We start from the raw sequence: 21,031 nt of genomic DNA on the forward strand, positions 1-21,031 counted from the left end.
CCTAAGGAGACAGCACATACATGTCTACCCTTATCTGGACGACTGGCTTATTCAAGCAAAGACGGCCCAGCAGTGTGCCAGCCACATGTCCCACACCAATCATCTTCTTCACAATCTGGGATTCTCGCTGAATTACCCAAAGTCACATCTTCAACCCGCCCACGTGCGACAGTACCTGGGCGCGACAATGAACACTCTAGCAGCCAAAGCTCAGCCAAATTCAGCGAGGATAAACAGCATGCAATTGCTGATACAAAAATTCAGACCTCAACACTCGCTTCCAGCAAAAGTGTTCATACAGTTGATAGGCATGATGGCCTCCTGCATCTTCATAGTCCCGCACGCGAGACTACATATGCGTCCGCTTCAGGAGTGCTTGGCACGTCAGTGGAATCAGGCTCAAGGACAATTAAAAGACCTAGTGTTGGTGAGCAGTCGGGCATTCAACTCTCTGCATTGGTGGAACCCACAAAACCTTTGCAAGGGCCGACCGTTCCAGGAGCCTGTGCCACAGATTATACTGACGACGGACGCATCTCTCCAGGGATGGGGAGCTCATGTACTCCACTACACAGTGCAGGGACTATGGACAGCACAGCAGAAGAAAATGCAAATCAACCTTCTGGAACTGATGGCAATCTTCATGGCAATAAAAGCTTTCAAAGTACACTTGTGCAACAAGGTCGTGTTGATCCGGACGAACAACATGACTGCCATGTACTACATACAGAAGCAGGGAGGAACACACTCTCCACAGTTGTCTCATCTGGCTCATAGCATGTGGAAGTGGGCCATTCAGAGGAACATCTTCCTCATGGCGGAACACCTCCCGGGCAAAGACAACCAGATGGCGGATCTGCTCAGCAGACACAACCACCAGATGCACGGGTGGGAGATACATCCATCGGTACTCCAGCCGTACTTCCAGCAGTGGGGTCATCCAGAGATAGACCTATTCGCCACGAGGGAAAACGCAAAATGCCAAAGCTTCGCCGCCAGGTTCCTACATCCGCAGTCACAGGGCAATGCGATATGGATGAACTGGTCAGGCAGGTTTGCGTACGCTTTTCCCCCAGCGCCTCTAATGCCGCTGGTGGCACGCAAGCTGAAGCAACACTCGATGACACTCATCCTGGTTGCTCCAACGTGGGCACGCCAGCCATGGTACACCACGCTAGTAGAACTTTCTGTGGTACCGCATCAAAGACTGCGGCTAACACCCAGACTTTTAACGCAGAGCCATGGCGAAATTCAGCACCCAGATCCGCAACAGCTCAACCTGGCGATCTGGCTCCTGAAGTCTTAGAATTTGGCTACCTCAACTTGCCACCAGAATGCATGATCATCATCAAGGAGGCAAGAAGACTCACAACCAGAGCATGTTATGCGGCTAAATGGAAGAGGTTTGTCATATATTGTAACAATAATGACATTGACCCACTGGATGCATCTATTCAAAACATTATCTGTTATTTGTTGCACTTACACAGATGTAATCTGGCGTACAGTTCCATTTGTATACATTTATCCGCAATAGCAGCTTATCTTCAAAACAGGCAGCACCTCTCACTATTCAGAGTGCCTGCCATTAAAGCTTTTCTGGAGGGACTCAAAAGAGTGATCCCTCCCAGACACCCACCTTCACCTGTATGGAACCTGAATGTGGTCCTCACCAGACTGATGGGACCAACTTTTGAACCTCTACACTCTTGTGAGATTCAATTTCTTACCTGGAAAGTTGCTTTCCTAGTAGCTATTACCTCACTAAGAAGAGTTAGTGAACTCTAGGCACTAACCATTCAAGAGCCATTCATACAGGTCCACACAAATAGAGTTGTACTACGCACCAACCCTACGTTCATGCCTAAGGTGATTTCGCAGTTCCACATGAACCAAACCATAGAACTGCCTGTTTTCTATCCTAATCCAGAAAATGTCCCAGAGAGATCTCTACACACATTAGACGTCAAAAGAGCTCTTATGTACTATATAGACAGAACAAAGGATTTCAGGGAAACAAAACAACTGTTTGTTGCCTTTTCTCCACAGCAAAAAGGCAACCCCATTTCCAAAGCAGGAATAGCCAGATGGATCGTTAAGTGTATACAGATTTGCTGCGAAAAGGTTAAACGCACACTAACCGTTCCTCTAAGAGCACACTCCACACGTACGTTAGGAGCATCCATGGCTTTCCTGGGGAATATTCCTTTAGAAGAGATATGTAAAGCAGCCACATGGTCCACTACACATACATTTACGAAACACTACTGCGTAGATGTGCATTCAAGTGGTGTGAGAAAAAACCTAGGCCATCAAAGAAACTTGTGTGAACAATGAAGCCAGACCAGTGGTGAAAAGGAATAATCGAAAAATTGTCAGCAGCCCTACATGCCAAGACCAGATGCATACTGGTAAGTAGCATATTCGGTCTGACCTACGAATATCTTTGGTTTTATCCAGATAAAATTTCAACACCCTCCTAACATCCAGGGAATGTAGAGACCTTTCCGCTGGAGATGAAGGATTCTGAAAAAACGTAGGCAAAGTTATGGTCTGGTTGACATAAATATCAGAAATAACCTTGGGAAGAAATTTAGGGTGAGTACGCATAACAACCTTAGCAGCATGAATTACAGTATAAGGTTCTTGGCAACACAACGCCTGAATTTCACTCCTGAGCGTTTGCCCTGGCATCAGAATCCAGACAATAATGCGTAGCAAAGGTATGGACCGACTTCCAAGTGGCCGCCCTGCAGATTTCTGCAATGGGAACATTACGTAACAAAGCAGTCGTGGCAGCTTTGCCCCTGGTGGAATGAGCCTTAGGTTTACCCCCTAAGGTCTTATTAGCCTTTTGATAACACAACTGTATACAGGACACGATCCACCTCGAAATGGACTGTTTTGAGGTAGCAAAACCTGTCCTGACTGACCCATAATTGATAAACAGTTGGTCTGACCTACGAATATCCTTGGTTTTATCCAGAAAAAATTCAACACCCTCCTGACATCCAGGGAATGTAGAGACCTTTCCGCTGGAGAGGAAGGATTCTGAAAAAAACGTAGGTAAAGTTATGGTCTGGTTAACATGGAAATCAGAAATAACCTCTGGAAGAAATTTAGGGTGAATCCGTATAACAACCTTAGAAGCATGAAATACAGAATAAGGTTCTTGGCAACACAGCGCCTGAATTTCACTCACCCTGCGGGCCGATGTAATGGCCACGAGGAACGCCGCCTTCCAGGACAGGTGCTGCAACGAAGCCTTATGAAAAGGTTCAAAAGGCTCCTTCATCAACCTGGACAGCACCACATTCAATTCCCATGAAGGCGAAGGGAGCCTGACAGGAGGGAATACTTTCTTCAAGCCTTCCAGAAAATCTTTGATCACAGGGATCTGGAAAAAGGAAGTCTGTGAAGGGCATTTCCTGTAGGCAGTAAATGCAGCGAGATGAACCTTAACGGAGGGAACATTAAGTCCAGACTGCGCCAAATGTAGAAGTTAAGGAAGGATAACATCTTCCTTGCACGTCGTCGGGTCATAGTTCTTGGACTTGCACCAGATACAGAACCTCTTCCACTTGTAAGCATAGGAAGTCCGAGTGGAAGGCCTCTTAGACTCCTTCAGTATGTCCATGCAATCTCTTAGGAGCCATGCCGCTAACTTCCTTAGCCAGAGCTGAGAGTGGTGACTGATGTATCACTTCTAGGTTGGGGTGGCCACCTGAGAGGTGGAGATCCGAGGACTCTGGCCTTCAATGGAAGTTCAGCACCATATCAACCTTCTGGAGCTCAGGGCTATCTGCTTGGCATTAAAAGCCTTCCTCCCATCTATCCTGAAAGTCTGGCGCGCAGGGGTACTGGTCATGCACAAATCTTCTGGATCCAGTTGGACGCCAGGGAAATTCAACGGTAAGGAATTTGCGTCTTGATCTTGTCTCTATCAGATAATGTGTTACTTAAGGTTAGGTAACTTGTTCATTAAGATTTCCTACACATGAGTGAAGGAGGAGCTCCCTGAGGGCTTGTGGGCCCATTCCACCAGGGCCAAGGCCGCTGTTAATGCATCGGCACTCAGGCTACCTGCCTGGACATCTGCCAAGCTGCCATGTGAGCTCACTCCACATGTTCATGAAGCATTACTGCTTGGGTAGTCTGGTCCTTTGAGGTGGGCATTTCACAAACAGTAGATGTAACTCTGACCTCTAAGGCAAATTCGACTTTTAACAGGGTAGGATATAGTAGTAGAATCGACTACTTTTTGGCTGACGTAAAGCTCTGCCCGGTAATTGTGAATATGGATACAGTCGATCTCTCAGGTAGTGACCATAGCGCCCTTTGTATGCTGCTACGAGATGAAGTACCTCCAGCCCAGGCATCTTATGGTAATAGAGACATGGGTTCCCTCTCGTACACCAACAATCTTAAGACAACTAGATGGGACTGGATGATGAAAAACCCAGAAGCACTGGAAGTGATTAAGAATAGTGTATTTGTCACCTATGAGTCCCGATTGAAGCTCCTCATCGCTTCTAGAACCAAGAATTGTGCTAATAATCATGAAAAATGAACAACCCATATCATAGGTATTGGCGTAACAAAGGCACAGGGGTAATACTGTGCCTAACTATGATAATTGTTACAATGGTGAATGCAGGAAAGTTAAAAATGAGCGCATTGCAGCTTTAGACAAAAGCACAGCCAAATATATCTTAAGAAAAGGAAGTTGTATCACCAACTGATAAACAAAGCTAAAAGAGAATGGAAGAGTTCCCTATGGACTAATTTGCATGTAGCACTTTCCTACATAGACAATAAGTCATTTTGGAAAATAGTTGCTGGTTGTCTCAATGATTGTAAACAAACCCTCAAATTCTTTAGCCAGCCTCAAGAGTGGCTGGCACATTTTGAACAGCTTTATTCTCATAATTCTGTCACTGCCGAGAGCGATGTAGAGGCTATACGAATCAGTCTCACCCCTAATTGTACCAACCTGACGTTTTTGCTTAGTGAAACACTAACATCCATTAATTCCTGCATTACCAGTCGCGCTATGGGGCCAGACAGACTGCCCAACTATCTATATAGGGAAAACCCAGAAACTTGGGGGCTATACATAAATCTGTTTTCTAATACAATCCTAGCTGGTATGGAGATTCCACCCTTCTGGAAATTTGTTGGAAATTATTACTATTCATTAAAAAAAAGAGGACCGGGCAAATGGCCTATAAGCCTGATCGACTCCCTACAAAAAATATTTTGTAAACAGGTTTTGGCTCGTATACAAGAGTATATTAGGGACAAGCGTGTACTCTCGGATAGGCAGGTGGGTTTTAGGCCAAATGTGAGTACTGTGGATCAGATTTTTCATTTTGCGTGCATGTACTGGAGAGCGGTGATTATTAGCAAGGACTAACTATATGTTGACTTCTTCGATCTTCGTGCAGCATGTGACTTGGTTCCTCGTGCCAAGCTATGGAGGGCCCTTGAGGAGATGGGCTACCAGCTCCCCTGTTGTACATCCTTTTGAGGTTTCCTGCTGATACATTGCTCAGCTGAGGTGGGGTCAGGAGGGGGCCTTGACCGACCCCATCCACATTAATAGGGGAGTCAGGCAGGGGTGTGTTCTGGCGCCCACTCTCTTTAAATTATATATAAACGGTGTAAATGGCTTTTTGGATAGAGATAGGTGTGATTGCACCCAAGATAGGAAGGCGGAGGTTTCCCACACTTCTTTTTGTGAACAACACTTTGTAAATTTCTACGTCACCGCAGGGTCTGCAACAACTCCTTAATTCCTTTCAACTGTTTTGTGTGGAGCTTGGCTTGGAGCTTAACCAAACCCAAGACCAAATATGATTTTCACCGGACAGACGACTTTCTGTAAGAGGAGGGTGCTAGTGTGTGATACAACTCTAGATATAGTGTCCAGCTTTGAGCATTTGGGTATTAGATTGACCAGGAATTTATGCTGGTCACCTCAGGTGGAAAAATCCAATGTATCTTTGATCCAAAATACTGCAAATATTGGGAAAATCCGCAGAAAAACATAATCGAGAAGGGTGCCTCTGGCATTGGACATATATAATGTGAAGGCCCTAGGGGCGGGTCTATATGGTGAGAGCTGTGGGGCTATTCAAATACAGAGTGCCTTTTCATAGTGGAGCAAAGGTTTTTAAGAACCCTACTGAATCTTCCTGTAAGTACACTGTTGATTCCCCTATATTTGGACTTGGCCCAAAAGAAACTTGCCCACAAGACTGAAGGCTGAATGTTGCCATATTGGTATAGGCTATGGTCAACACCTAGCCTGGATTCCTATCAGGAGGCAATCAAAGACCTTTTAGTCCCACAGAATGTACAGAAAATACTGTGGCTCTGTGCCATTAAGGCCATCCTTGACAGATTGAAATTGGACAAATATTGGACCTCACAAGATGGCAAGTGTTTGAATCGAAATGCCAGTTTAAAGGGACTATTTTGGAAAGTGTGACAATTGATAACATTGAACAGTGTAAGGGCTCTTTATCTGTGTCTTTCACTGACTGGAAACGAATGGCCTTTTACGAAAGTGCTATTGATGAAATTGTTCCTCCATTAGCAAAGAAACTATCTTCAATTTAGGTATAGCACTTTACCTATAATATTAATTACTTGTAGATGGCTGGAGGAAAATGGTTCATACGGTGATCTGTATGCAGGCTGTGAAGGATGCTCTGAATCGCTTATCCATGTTCTGTTTTTTGCCCCTTTTACAATCACATACGTGCAAAATGGATTGTTCCCATGTGCAAAAATCTGGGTTGTAGATAGCTTCAGGAAACATTCAGAATATTGCAGCGTGATACTAGTCAAATTGTAGTTTTTTGTCTGGCAATGTTGTTAAAGGCATTTTGGATAAAGTGTGCTAACATACTACAGTCTGCTACTGACCTTTGATAAGAATTATTTGATGTTTGGGGGGTTTTGTGGTGGGACATTTTTACGCTGTCGATTTTCCGTGATTTTTTTCCTTTCATATCTTTTGATAATGTGTTTTTTATACTGTATTTTTTTATTGATAACGTTTATAAATTGATAATTATATTTGCACTTTTATGTCTGTGTATTGAGGCTGTTTTGTTTATCTATACTTTTATGATCCATAGAGTTCAAAATAAAGTCCTATGGTGTGGGTCAGTTAGATGCTTATTGTTAGAGAGTTATCGAGCATGTATTAGTAGGCAGTTTAGAGAATGTGCTTTGGTGATGTGACTTTGTTTTGTAATAGAGTGAACAGTGTTTTGTGGGTTTGTAGCAGGTATATCCTTAGTGAATCAGTACACTTACATATGCTGCCTCCCATGACAAAGAATCCAAAGTCCCTTCTGTGATCTCGCACTTCAGCAGTAATGCAGCGTTTTGGTCCATCTCGCTTGTAGAACGAGATCGCACACTGCTTTATAGCTCTACAGATTGTAAGTAAGAAATGCATATCTAGGCATATCTTTATGTAGTCCATAGATAACGAACTCCTAAACCTAAAACAGTTCAGCCAGCATTTGTTGTCATGTTTGACAACATTTAACAGGTTAGTCTTTGAAGCCAATTGACCCGAGGACAAAACGGCATACTTATTTTAACAATCCCCAAAAGTTTCACAGAAATAACTGAACATGTAAACAAAATACCAATTATGTGAAAGACTAACGCAAAAATCAAGAAATTACATACGATGACTCTCAGTCAAGGAGCACAACGGAAAGATAGAAATTCCAAAACCCATGGAATCTGTTCCAGCGCCTATGCAGGAAGGAAGAGGGCCCTTTAACAAAGTGAAGAAGTAGAAAAGGAGACGGCAAAATCGCTGTCTCTCCTGTTAAAAGTTGGAACATTTTGGTGAGGATTGCTCAACTTTAGTTGCAAAGAATCAAATGGAGAATAAAATGTATTTAAAGGAGTTTATGAAAAACAATTTGAAGACACAAAGCGGTGCAGTGAACATGGGTGCAAAATACACATGCTCTGTACTTTCCTTAGAGGTGATGCTCGCTAGTGATAAAATGAGATCAGCAGGTGTATCAAAAAACACATGAACAAAGCGGCCCATTACAGCAAGTTCTCAGCAATCATATAGGGTCTGTGATTTTAAAGTCCACAATGATTCGACCCCAATAAAAATGGCAGAATCATCATCAGGACTCAGGGGAATACCACAAGCCCAAGATAGAGCTGAAACAGTAATAATGAGAGAAAGATCAGAGTGAGCAAAGAAAAAGAAAAGGGAGCCAGTACAAGTCATAGTCAATACTTGTGAAACCGTACTTTAATTATGAAAGGTAATGCGGCTCTTAAAGGAGGGGGCCCCTGGTGACAAGCCGCAGAAACAAGGTGGGCGGCAATGGCCTAAATTAAAAGTAATGGAAAGAAGAGCATACTGGAGAAGGGGAGAGTGTGCAGTAGTATGAAAGGCACTGCCCGGAGCTGAAAATATGTTGGATACCCATAGGGTACTACTAATAATGGGGTGTCCCAGTATCATGCAGAACCTGGGGAATATCAAAAATATATAGACAGTGGTTCTGCCTTGGTGAAGGAATTTCTTCAAAGAAATAACTTTGTCCTCTTGAATGTTGGACCACCAATCAATGATACCCACAAACACCGACCATAGACATAAATATCAACTACAAATGACAAGGTCTCAATTCGAGTTGAAGAGATTGTGTCCGATATATTGAATTTCATATATCGTATGTGATTACAGATATATCAATAATAATATAAGACTGGACTGATACACATTGTGCAATACATAACAATAAAAATACAAATTAAGGACATAAAATTGTCGCGGAGACAAAAAAAAAGTTACAGAAAAATAAAACCAAAACTTTGTACAGCGTCCAAATATCTCAGACTGCCCTAAATAGAGATGGGGGTTATATTTCATATACAGCTTTATCTATTTGGGCAGAGAACGATATATGATTAACGCCAACGTTTTGACCCCTTATACAGGCGTGTGGGTAGACAACATCACCGTGAGGTCTTCATCAGGTTTGTAAACCAATAGTTTATATGGCCTGCCTGAGAAAATTCTTAGGGAGATTAGTAATGATATTGCAGGTGAATCGTGCACTTATCCAATGGATTCAATCAAAACCAAAAAAATCAAAAGAGGACGAAGTGATTTCTTTGAAGAAATTCCTACCCAATGGCTGAATCACTGTGTATATATATATTGTGGATACCCACAGGGGGCACCAATCGGCCTGCAATAGGAGGCACATGTATGGTCTTGGAGTGCCAGATTCCTTCATTTGGCTTGAATAGGCCCAGAAATAAAAAATGGAGGTGCGTTGGTAGTGCTGACTGGCAGCATGGAGTACTTTCAGGACAATGAGTTCTCCAAGGGAAGCATGAGAGGGCAGCATGCAGGTTAATGTAGGCGATAGAAAGAGAAGAAGGACTAAGAGCTGAAAATGAAACAGAAGGCAGACTAGGAACAGAGATAGAAAAAGAGAGGAGTAGTGGCCACCATTTTGGAATAGTTTAAAAGACATTGACAAACCTTAAAATGAAACAGCATAAATACACTTACACCAAAATTCTTGGAACAGTACAACCAGAAATGCGAGACAGTGCAATAAAATCATATGCACATTTTCAACAGAGCCAACAAGGCAAGGGCAACAAGATTTAAGAGTCCATATTGTTTCTGTATGAGCAGAGTTCATTTTAAATCAAGGATGCCCAATCTTCCTCACAATTTAGATCTGTGAGTTAAGTGTCCAAACGAAGAATTAAACGCAATTCCCCCTTCTTTAAGAGGGATTTGTTATCTCCGCTTCTCTCAGGAGTGGAAATGGTGCTGATCACTTTTGTTGAGCTCTGTCTCTCCAGCTCGTTGTATCCTCCAGAGTCCTGATGATCCTGTCATTTTTATTGGAATCAAAATGCCTTCGACTTTGGAAATTCGGACCCTATATTACTGATGAGAACTATATGACTGATGAGAACTAGCTGTAACGAGCCGTTGTAGGAGAGTAGGGTCTGCAATCCTATGGTCACCCCAGATTTTTGCTTTTTGCTTCACTGGTTTACAACTTTCCCTGGCTGTGGGCCTGCTAATCAGACCCACAGCCTAGCTGTTCTCTCTCTAAATTGACACACATGTACTTTAGGTGCATTTACCAATTGGTATTGGGTCACTCTTATAAGTCCTTGTACAGTGTACCATAGGTACCCAGGGCATAAGTGCACCCAAGGCCTACCAGGGGCTGCAGCATGTATTATGCCACCCCTGGCTGGCCATCTAAACAGATACAACTGGCTGGTAACACAGCTGGGGCAAGGTGGTGTAATCACCCTTTGCTGTAGATATAGTATACCTATATATAACCCAAAATGGACACATATATTCCTATAAGTCACTCCTATGGCAGGCCTTATCAATCCTGAAGGCAGAGTGCTTGGAATTATGTGAGATGGTGCTCTAGCATGAGCTGAGCCTATCTGCAGCTTTCGGAACCATGTCCTTTAGCTGTTTCCATGATGGTGCCATACCATATACTCTTAAGTGCATTATAATCCTCGCGGTTATTGCTAACTTTGGTTTGGCATTATCAAAACATGTTGAGTAAGGTGTCATACGATTTGGAATACTACCCCCTCGCCAGATCTGGCGACGGGGGTAGCATTCCACCCTTTTAGAGGGACACGACATGTACAGAACTAGAACCCCGGTTAAAGTTAACCCGAGCCTCAGCATCACAAAATGGATGCTGCTGCCACAGACACAAGTCTGACCTCCTGCTTCTGGGAGTCCTTCCAGCAAGGGAGGCCTGGACAAAGGGTTTCCTGCCTGGGGAGGTGCCAGCACCACCCCAGACAGGACTTTGTGTATCCAGATAGGCAGGGCTGAAAGGAATGAGACATGCCTGGGGCACACAAGGGGTCCCTGTGCATACCCCGGTTCAAACCAGTTGCTGGGGCACTCCAGCCCCAGCTCTGGCGCGAAACCTGACAAAGAATGGGGGGTGTAACCACCCCCCTTCCTGGTCCCACCCATGGGAGGGACCTAGTCGCTAGTACAGCCCCCTTTAGCAGGATAAAGGTAGGAGCCAGTCCCATTCCAAATTAGATTATCCTGAACAACTCTACAAAGAAGAAACTCTGGACTTCGACGTTCTGCCCCACAGAAGACTGAAGAAATCTCCCTTGTGGCCAAGGAGTGAACACCCTGCATCCGCAGGCACCATCAAGCGTCCTAGCGGTTCACTTTGTCGGCCTTCCTGGCGGAACCAGATTTCAGAGCCCGACAAGACCCGGACTTCCAGACCTCTCCGACCTCAACTCACATCTGCAGCACAGCTGAGATCCGTGGTGCGACCAGACACGTGGGACCGGCCATATTGAAGAAACTGCACTTCGCTTCCAGCACGACCTCTGAGGCACCCTCGAGTGAGTGCTTTGGGGATTGAGAAGCCCCAGCCCGAGCAGCTCCTGCACCGAAGACCAGCCCTCCAGCATCCACGGGATCTGAGTGGGGCCCTTCTGCTTGATTGCTACTTGACGCGTTGTCTGGTCACTTGCCGGCTGGCTAGTGGCCTCCTAAACGACGAAATCTTGAAACTACACCGCTGGTCTGGTTGCTCCAGAATGGCCCTTGCTTCCCTGCAAAGGAGAAGTACCCCGGACCCTCCTGGTCCGCACCAGACGCCATCTTTACTTGCCGCGTGGGTTGCATTTGCCAAGGCCTGTTGACTCAGATCCTGGAGCCGACACCGCGGACAGCGAGAGCCTGCGTGGGACAGCTCGTGCCTCCATCCTGGTCGTCGAAGACGCCTCCTGGTTCACGTGGCTGCAGAGTCCAGCGTCACCTCTTCACCTGATCGCGACATCATCATCTGGTTCCTTCCTGGTTCCACTCCGGTCACTGGCTAGTGACTTTGAACACTGTCCCCTCTGCTTTCAGGTCTCCATCTTCTTCGATCCGCCCTTGGATCACTCCGGACATCTGAGTTTGAAAAAACAGGTAATTAGGAACAATATTTCGTAGATGGACAAAACCTGACATCAGACAGTAATAAATCTGATTAAACACCATGCATGGTACAAAAATATATATTTTTTATTATTATTTTGTTTAAATATTTTTTTATAGTTAAAAGGCACACAATTTATTGTCTCCTCTTTATATGTGACAGTTGATCTACATATATCATATGCTTAAACTGTTTGGTTCATTTCTAATTTACAATACAGTTAGACATTTCACAATTCGGAGACTATAGTAGTGGTGCTGATCAATTACAATCTAAAAACATGGCTAGATGTTACAACAACTACGCGCGTTTCGGCTGAGAGCCTTCATCAGGAAGCCATGAAATTCCTCAAGTGAACCTATGCAAACAGAAAGATACATTACATGTCAGTGTCAGTGTTGTCCTATTCATACAAAGTGCTCAAAAACATACAGTGTAATCTATTTACAAGTTTTTGGTTAAAATCACAAACAGAAAAGTCCTGAAATGACTTAAACCTGTCCTGCTATATACAAGTCCACATATATCCTAACTGGTTGTACATAAATGTGGGCATATAGGTAAACGTCCCAACATCCTGTATTGTACAAGAGAATATCTACATAGGTATATACAGCATACTGCACGATATTTCTATCGACGTTGGGTATATACAACAGTATGTACGTCCTAGTTGTTTTAGCATAATTGTGGGCATACATATTGATCAACTTGATGGGTTATTTATGCGGAGAGAGTGAGGCATCTAAGAATGTACAGTAAACCTATGCAGAAAGTGGTGTACATCCTGGCTGTCATTCCATTAATGAATACCATATTATCAGGAAATTAGTAAGACAGATAGGAAGTGGGAACAAAGACTGAAGAGCCCTATGGAAATATATACTTTCCAGTCACTGAGATATGAGTGAAAAAAGTTAGTGAAACTCAAATGGATGGCAGGGAGAAATGCCCAATGGGGGGGGGGGTTTGGGGTTTGCTACTGCTAATAAACATGTCAGATGAAAAGCAGACAAGAAAACAGGGTCCCAAGACTGTTCATATACCTTTGTTTGATTGGGTTCAAAGGTTGAAGAGACCTCTGGTTATGGCGGTCCAGTAGGGACTGATGAAAATACTGGAAATTCTAATGCAGACAGGGAAAGGGTAAATATGAATATGTAGTAATGGGACACGATATCCTGACTGGTGCATTTACCAGGGGACAATAGTATCTACGATAGGTACCTGTAATTGTGGTCTGTCGCAATGCGCCGTACTACATCAATGACGTTCTTGGGAGGAGCCCAGGGTGGAAGAGGGATGCTGCTCACTCCGGACATCTTCCTCCTGGTCGCCTGCAGCATCTTTTCTCCAAGGCTCCATTGACTTCAACGAGGAAACCCGACACACTTTCACACCTATGCACCCGCAGCCCGTGGGTGAGGTAACGAGAGCATTTTGGTGCTCATAGGTAGATTGACTCTCCTAGCGTCCAGGCATCCTGTAGTTTTTGTCTCAACCAGTCGGAACTGTCCTTACTTACCTATTTTGTAAATTGTTCGTGCCCATTGACTTTGCATTGAAACCCGTGTGTGTGTTCTAGCACTGCACACGCGTCCCGTGGGCCTCCTGCTCCTTACCTAAGGTTAGGGTAGTGTAGCCTCAGCGATTCTACATCCTCTGGGCATACTCATTTCTTCTATGGTTCTATTTAACCCATTTATTTAGTATATGGTTTGTCGTGCCCCTAGGGCACCATTGTAATTGTGCGACTTACAGTATTTTTCTGAAGAGTATTGTTATGTGCTTTGCCCTCTGATCTCATAAAGAGTTCAGAGGTGTTTGTTAGTAATACATATATTGTTTATTTTCATAACAACCTGTGTGGTGTCCTTTCATCTGGTATTCAAGGAGTTAAATGTGGTAAAACAGATAGCTTCACATGCCAAAAGAGTTTAGCCTAAGACTGCTCTGTCCATGCTACCATTAGGATAGCTGGTCTATAAGGTTGACTTACAACCAATCACCGTAAGGGTTGTTTGGACTGATACAAGGTGATCACTAGAACTAGTGAGCATCATATATCAGGCCAACTTCTCACAGCCGTGCTGTTCATTTGTTTGTTGATCCACTTGTCGATCCATCATTTGAGTTCATCTCCTCTAAAGAGATCACTTTGCACATTTTTTTTCTACCAATATTCACTGCGCTAATATGCATCTTGAAATTTATTTTTCATAAACTCCTTTGAATACATTTTATTCGCCATTTGGTTCTTTGCAGCTAAACTATTGTTACTAGGGACCAGTGTGTTTTTTTGTTATAACTACAAGGAAAGGAATCACAACCTTTGGGAGAAAAGAGTACCTGCTTGTCCAGATAGAAGGTGGTGTTGGGACAGTGTGCAGAGTCTCTGCAGTTCGCTGACCCTCCTGGCCGAAGAAATGGTCACTGGCAAAGCAGTCTTGAACGTTAATAACCGAAGGACAGTAGTGCAGTGGCTTAAAGGGTGCACGTATTTAAAAGTCAGGGCAAGGTTTAAGTCCAACTGGGTCATAATGATTGGTCTGAAAGGAAACACGTGTTGCAAACCTTATAGGAACCTAGGCACAAAAGGGTGACTTGAACAAAGGAGGTTGGCCCAGCAACCCCAAGACATGCTGAAAAGACCGATAAGTGGCCTTTACCTGTGCCCAGGGCAGAGCCCTGTTGGGCCGAGACTAGAACAAGCAACAGACGTCCAGTGGTGCAGGTGATATGGTATCCTGCCTCCACTCCCCCCCCATGCACACACACACACAAACACTGGATGTGCATGATGGTAGGAGGGAAACTAAAGCGGTTTGGAGTCTTCCACTGCCTTGTGGGGGTTGGGTGGACTGGCACAACCTGGCTACTTGTCCCATGTGATCTATGGTACCCGCTTTCTGGGCCATGAAAAGATTGAGCAGCCTGGTGGGTATGGATACTGTTGTAAACCCCTTCTGTAGCCACAAAAGTGGTGGAAGGCATGCTGAAGTTGGCGAGGGGCCATGGAGAAGCCCAAGGACCTGGCTGTAGCTCTACTATCCTAATAGCGCTCCAGCGCTGAGTCCAATTTCTCTCCAAAAAGGTGAGAGCTATCAAGGGGCATGTCCGTGAGCAAAGCTTGTACATCGCCTGAAAGGCCAGTGATTCTCAGCTAGGCATGATGCAGAAGGCCCACCAACCAATAAATCGATCTACCAAGTGAGTCTGTTGTGTCCAGATTACATAGTATGGTGAACTGTGCTACGCCTCTCCCATCAGCAATAGCTTGGGAGAGTATGGCTCAGGCCTTCTGCAAGGCCATAATTAGCTCTTGCGCAACCAAATATCAGCTCATATGGGAGTATCAGTTCAAGAGGCATGCTGTGTTCTCCAACAAGGTGCAAGGCTGGTAGAAGAGAACATCCCCTTCTTAAATGTTTCCAGACTCTTGGAATCCCTGTTCAGTGGAGTAGAAGTGAACTTTCCCAGGGATGACCCTAGAAGTGGAGGATTGGACCACCTAGCTCTGCGGGGTATGGTGCTGGATAAGGAAACTGGGGTAATCAGGAGCGGGTGATGGTGTGCATTTTTCCCTGTGCCGCCCTATACCAGGCCCAGAGTAGGACATCTTTAAGGACTCCATTAAAGGGGGAGTAAGAATTCAGATGGGTAGCGACTCCCAGTGGAATCACCCCTGTCAAGACATTCGTCTTGACTTCTACTGAGGGCAGCTGAAGGTTTTAAGACCTCAGCCACCTTAGGCACTGCCATAGCAAATGGGGCACCCTCCTCCACAGCGATAGTAGAGGGAGAGACCTGGCCAGTGTCCGGTGAGGTGTCTAATTCGCTGGCATTTGCTAGTTCCTCATACCATCCGTGTTGTCCACAGTATCGTCTGTGGTATAAAAAAGGGCCCTCAGACCCTGCCCCTTCATCTCCCTATCCAGGCCTATCAAAAAAAAAAAGCTATGGATTCCACCCGGATGGCATGGTCCTAGTCCACGCCAAAACTGGCATCGAATGACGCCCACCAGGCTCCGTATCCAAGGCGGGAATGACAATGGGGATAGCACTGCAGTGGGCACTCGATTGGGCGCCAAGAAAGGTGTCCATTTCGCAGGCGGCTCTGTTCCGGATCCACCACGGGATCCATTGAGCCTATCTGGTGCTGAGGGCGAACCAGTCTGCAAGGATCCAGTGGGGACCATTCCTGAGCCTGGTGGGCCCGCAGGAGCTCCAGAGTGGTCAGGCCACCCAAATATGAGGTGCATGGCCTCATAAAAATCTTCATCTGGTGGGGAGGGGATTCACACTGGGTCCTGGAAAGCCAGTGAAGCACAGAGTGGACCCCCAAAGCGTGTGGCCTGGAGTGCTGATTTTCCTGCGCCTTATCTGAAGACTTAGGAGGGCATGTTGAAGATGGAGATCTCTTCGACTTTTTGGATTTCTTCTTCTTGTGTGATTTATCTGACGACTTCGAACAGGATGACCACTGCCAGGTGTGGCTCCTTGTGTGTGCTCCCAGGACCTTCCACGAGCCCTGAATCTTAAATGTTGTGGGGTCGTCGGATGTCAGTCAGTGAGGAGCTTGAGGGAAATGCTCCCTTAGTGCCTTTGGGTGCACGGAACGGCAATCCTCAGTCTTGGGATTGTGGTCCCTCTCCAAGCACCACAGATAAACCAAGTGTGGGTCTGTCACACACATCTGCCTGTGACAGGCACCACATAGTTTTAAACCAGGGGGACATTCTGTCTCACCAGGAGAGAAATCTCTCCCAAAAAAGTTTGACAAAAATCTGTCAAAAAGCCTATATGGGCACCACACACATCATTCATAGTGTGGCTGACGCGGAACTGGACGGCGCCACCTACCAGCACGCAGGGTACTGGTTGAAAACATCCGGATCCAGTTTGATGCCTGGGGAATATTCTAAGATAAAGAGTGTGCGGCTAAAAGTCTCTGAGATTGAAACTGACCTCCACTGGAGGGGTTGTGCTTTTTTATGACTGCATCGTTACTTCAAGGGCAGAACAAAGTCAGCGTGGAGCCACACGACAACACCATCTACAGAGGTATGGATACAATGCAGTTTAAATCTTCTGCTCCTGTCTCATGCTTCGGATATTCTAAAGGTAAGGAATAGAATCTGTGAATATTCACTATAGCCCTGCTGTGTGTTTGGTATTGGCAACGTATTTCTGGGCTATTGTTGAACGCAGGAAAACACTTAAGTGACAATAAAGGATAAGTTACAGTTGCACATGTTTGCTGCTATTGAATGAAGGGAGCTGGACTAGAATTGGGGGGGGGGGGGGGGGTCGTATTGTATCGCCTTGACCTCAAATGTTTATCTCATAAGCGGTGGAATAACTATTCAATGAATATTGTAATTACCGATTAAATTGTTTATTTATAATGTCATTTCATACGGTTAATTAACACATTTTTTATGAAATGAATGTATTGTTTGCATTTCCTTTTAAGCAAAGAAAAATTGCGATTATAGTATGACTAAACTGACTATCCACTAGAAAGAACATTATCGAAAGTAAGTAACATGTTCTTTCTGATAAGGTACAAAGAAATATTGGACATTTGCATACCTACAAGATGGTTCTAGATCAATCTTGTAGGTCAAGGAAAGTGCAATTCTGTACATTTCATAACTTCTGCTACATACTGAACATGTACAGTGCAAGAGTCCTGCATAAATTATGTTGCGAACGTTAAAATATGTTCTCTTGGCTCTTTTTTTTAAATCGATGTATGTATTTTCTAAAGGTAACGTCTTGCACGGATACTGGATGCGTTGAACAGTTACAGAAGAAGTCTATGTTCGCCAAGGCCTTCTTTTCTATTCGAAGTCAACTGGACTCTTTTGGATTTGAGCGTGACATTGCTCCTCAGAACTCTGATGAACTAAACTCATTAGTGCAAGAAATGAAGAACAGTAAAGAAAATGCAGTCGCTGTTTTAGAAGGCTATTATGAACTCATTTTGAAGATGATGCAAAAGAACATACATCGCTAGGATTAAAACAGTTTACGTTATCTTAAAAAAGATTACCTATTTTGGGAGGTCCGTCTAGATCTCCTTGTCTGCAGAGGGAGAGTAATCACGGGGTCTTTCCAGAGGAACTTCACAGGGACACACGGTCTTCTATAACATGCCTTCGTCTTCCCTTTAAGCAAATTTGGTGAAGTGGTTGGAGTCACATATAAGTTATGTGTAACAAAGAGGTAATGGTCTGTTTTTTAGAAGAAAACAATGTGGGACCATTTATAAATCGAAATTATAAGTCTGGATCTGTCCTTCCTGTCAAACTCTGAATTGTTGTTTTCACAATTTTCCATGCCCTTTCAGGTATGTCCAAGTATCAGTTCCGCAAAAAAGTTGAAAAATTAGATATTAGCTGTACTGTATAGTACTGAGTAGTTAAATATACCTTTTTCTGACCAGCTGGTACAAAATGAGAGGTCCTGTAGTTCTCCAGGAAGGCTATAGTTACGACTATTATATACTTTAAAAAAAATCATGACACTCGGCAGTGCGAATGTTAACTTGTTCTGTCCCTGAACATCAGAATGTTTATTATTTAAGATGACTTATTAAATCATACAAAGATGATTTTACCGAAAAAAGCTGTAAATACAAATCTTTTGTGAAAAATGGACATGCTGCATAGAGTTTTTGTTTTAAACAGTTTTTTAAACAACTGCATGTGTTTATTGATATGTGCCTCTAGTATTGAAACGTAGGATAAAATGGTTAACGCTTTGTCTGTTGCATTTAAATGACCTTTTTATGCAGAAATTTATAAAGCTCGCAAATGTAGTTTTTTTTTTTACTTGCCCCGCTATGGTATTTTATGTTGATACAGCTACAGCGCTATAACATCACTCATTTACCATTATCGATGTATTAAGGTAGTAAACTGACCTGCACATGCTTGCTGCTGCGCATTTGAATTGTTTTTCTTCTTAAGATTTAAAAGTATTTAACATGTAAATGTGTAAAGAGAAATAAATTCAGTTTGTGATAAGTAAAATGAATATTTATTTCAGTCATACAAAAATAGAGTTGGTTAAACTATTCCCAGTGTATTCAAGTTAGTAAGTCACAATCTAAAAAAACCAGAAAGAATAATCAAATTGTGAATTATGTCGTAGCAAATAAGTGCAAGAACGTGATGACATAAAATGTTATTACTTTTTGTTTTCTGTAATTGCAAATATTGTCTGCATATTCGATTTAAAATAGTTATTGTTTGGATTTGTTGTTAACTTTATTTTTCTTATTGCATGTAAGAGATCGATAAAATATTAGTAGGCAAAATAAGTTTTGCACACACTATAATTATTCAGCCATTCCTCAATGCATTTATTATGAAAATAACTACGTTATTATATAATTTCCAGAAGGATTCTTCCGACCTCCAATTTCTCACCTTTAGAATATTCCTTGGTGCCAGACTGGATCTGGAGATTTATTCAGCAATGTTCCCCGCATTGTGGGAGATGGCATTGTTTGGCCCAATAGGTGACTTCCCCCTGCCCCGCAAGTGATGGAGTGAAGTCTCATATAAGCCACACCCCTGCTATGAGCAGTACTCCTGTGTGTTGGTAGGAGGCATAGTTTGTTTCTACGTAGCATTGCCCGCCCCAGAAGTGAGGGCTGCGGTGCCTATATAGGTGTCATCTCAGCTTGCTGATGTCAGTTATTTTCAGAGCTACACCCATTCGCTTTTTGCGGACCTTTTTTTAACCCTTTTGTCAAATATTTTTTTATGTATTCTCTCCTGGTGGGGTAGTGATGCCCATGAGGAAGACTGGTTTAAAGCCCTGTGGCGCCTGTCACCCACAGATGCCAGTGACCGATCCACATCTCGTCCTCCGTTGATGTCTCAAGCGCGACCACAATGCCAAGACCTGCGTGCTTATTGCGCCATGCACCCCAAGGCCTTCAGAAAGTGGTCCCTCAAACTCCTTCCTGTTTGATGTACAACACTGCAACTGTCTTGATCCCGGTAAAGAAGATGATCCCGGAATTGGTTGCAGAGCCATTCCAAGAGCTCATTGTCGAAGTAGTCTGGGTTTTCAGGAAAGTCCCACAAATGTAAGAAAAACAAGAAGCAATGCACCTCATATTTGTGTGGTCGGTTCCCACTAGAGCGCCTTTAGGCCCTGTGGATTCCGGAGGGGCTGCTACTGGTTTTCTGCCTGCGGTTTTACCCCCGGCACCAGTCGGGCCCATTGGATCCAAGGATTGATCCGGACCAGCGCTGGTCATGCCACCTATACCTTCCTCAGTGCAGGCTCCAATGCTGATGTACCCAGCGCCATACTAATCCCTGACTCTGACTTGTAGTCAGATGGGCGTCATCCAACGCAGACTAGAGGCAATCCACTCAGGTTGGAATCTGTACCCTATTCCTTTGGGCTAGGTCTTGGGGGTGATTAGGAAGGGCTGCTGAACCCTGATGAATACCAGCTCCTAGATATCACTAAGGACACCCAGTGTGAGAATTTGGCAGATTCCAGTGAAATGGGCATCCCTCCAGATACTGGCTTGGTCTCTCCTCCTACCATGGCTATGGAGGAGGGACCTTTATTTAGTATGGTGGTAAGGAGGACAGCCGAGGGCGTGGACCTTCAGCTGCCCACCTTGGCTTTCAAGACAAATGTGTTGACAAACGTGCTTTAGCAGGGAGTCACCCCCTCAGAACCACTTCTCCCATTTAACAAATCCATCACAGACGTCCTACTCGGGACCTAGTCCAAACCCTGGACAGGGGCTCCTTAAATAGGACAATAGCCACCTTCATCGTCCAAGGGGACACCAATTTCCTCACCCAGCACCCTAAATCAAGGCGTTTGGTGCATGCCTGTTGTCTCGGAGGAGGCCCGAGCCATACTCTCCCAAGTTATTGCTGTGAGAGACGCATCTAAGCTCACCATAAGCTGTGTGCTGGATCTGATAGAGACTAGTAGCCGCAGATTCCTCCACCTAG

At 44.2% G+C, this 21,031-nt stretch overlaps 1 protein-coding gene across 1 annotated transcript in view; it reads left to right on the forward strand.

The window, feature by feature from the left end:
* LOC147692216 (WD repeat-containing protein 62-like) overlaps positions 1–19,069 on the forward strand; it is an 846,473-nt gene extending 827,404 nt beyond the window's left edge. Inside the window, exon 31 of the mRNA XM_086938490.1 lies at positions 17,803–19,069. Within this exon, the coding sequence (XP_086794616.1) occupies positions 17,803–18,051 (249 nt within the window). The 3' untranslated portion in view covers positions 18,052–19,069. The remainder of the gene's footprint in view (positions 1–17,802) is intronic.
* Positions 19,070–21,031: the final 1,962 nt, after the last annotated feature.

Source organism: Lissotriton vulgaris, chromosome 9 (assembly GCF_964263255.1).
Source record: "Lissotriton vulgaris chromosome 9, aLisVul1.2, whole genome shotgun sequence".
NCBI classification, from domain to species: Eukaryota; Metazoa; Chordata; class Amphibia; order Caudata; family Salamandridae; genus Lissotriton; species Lissotriton vulgaris.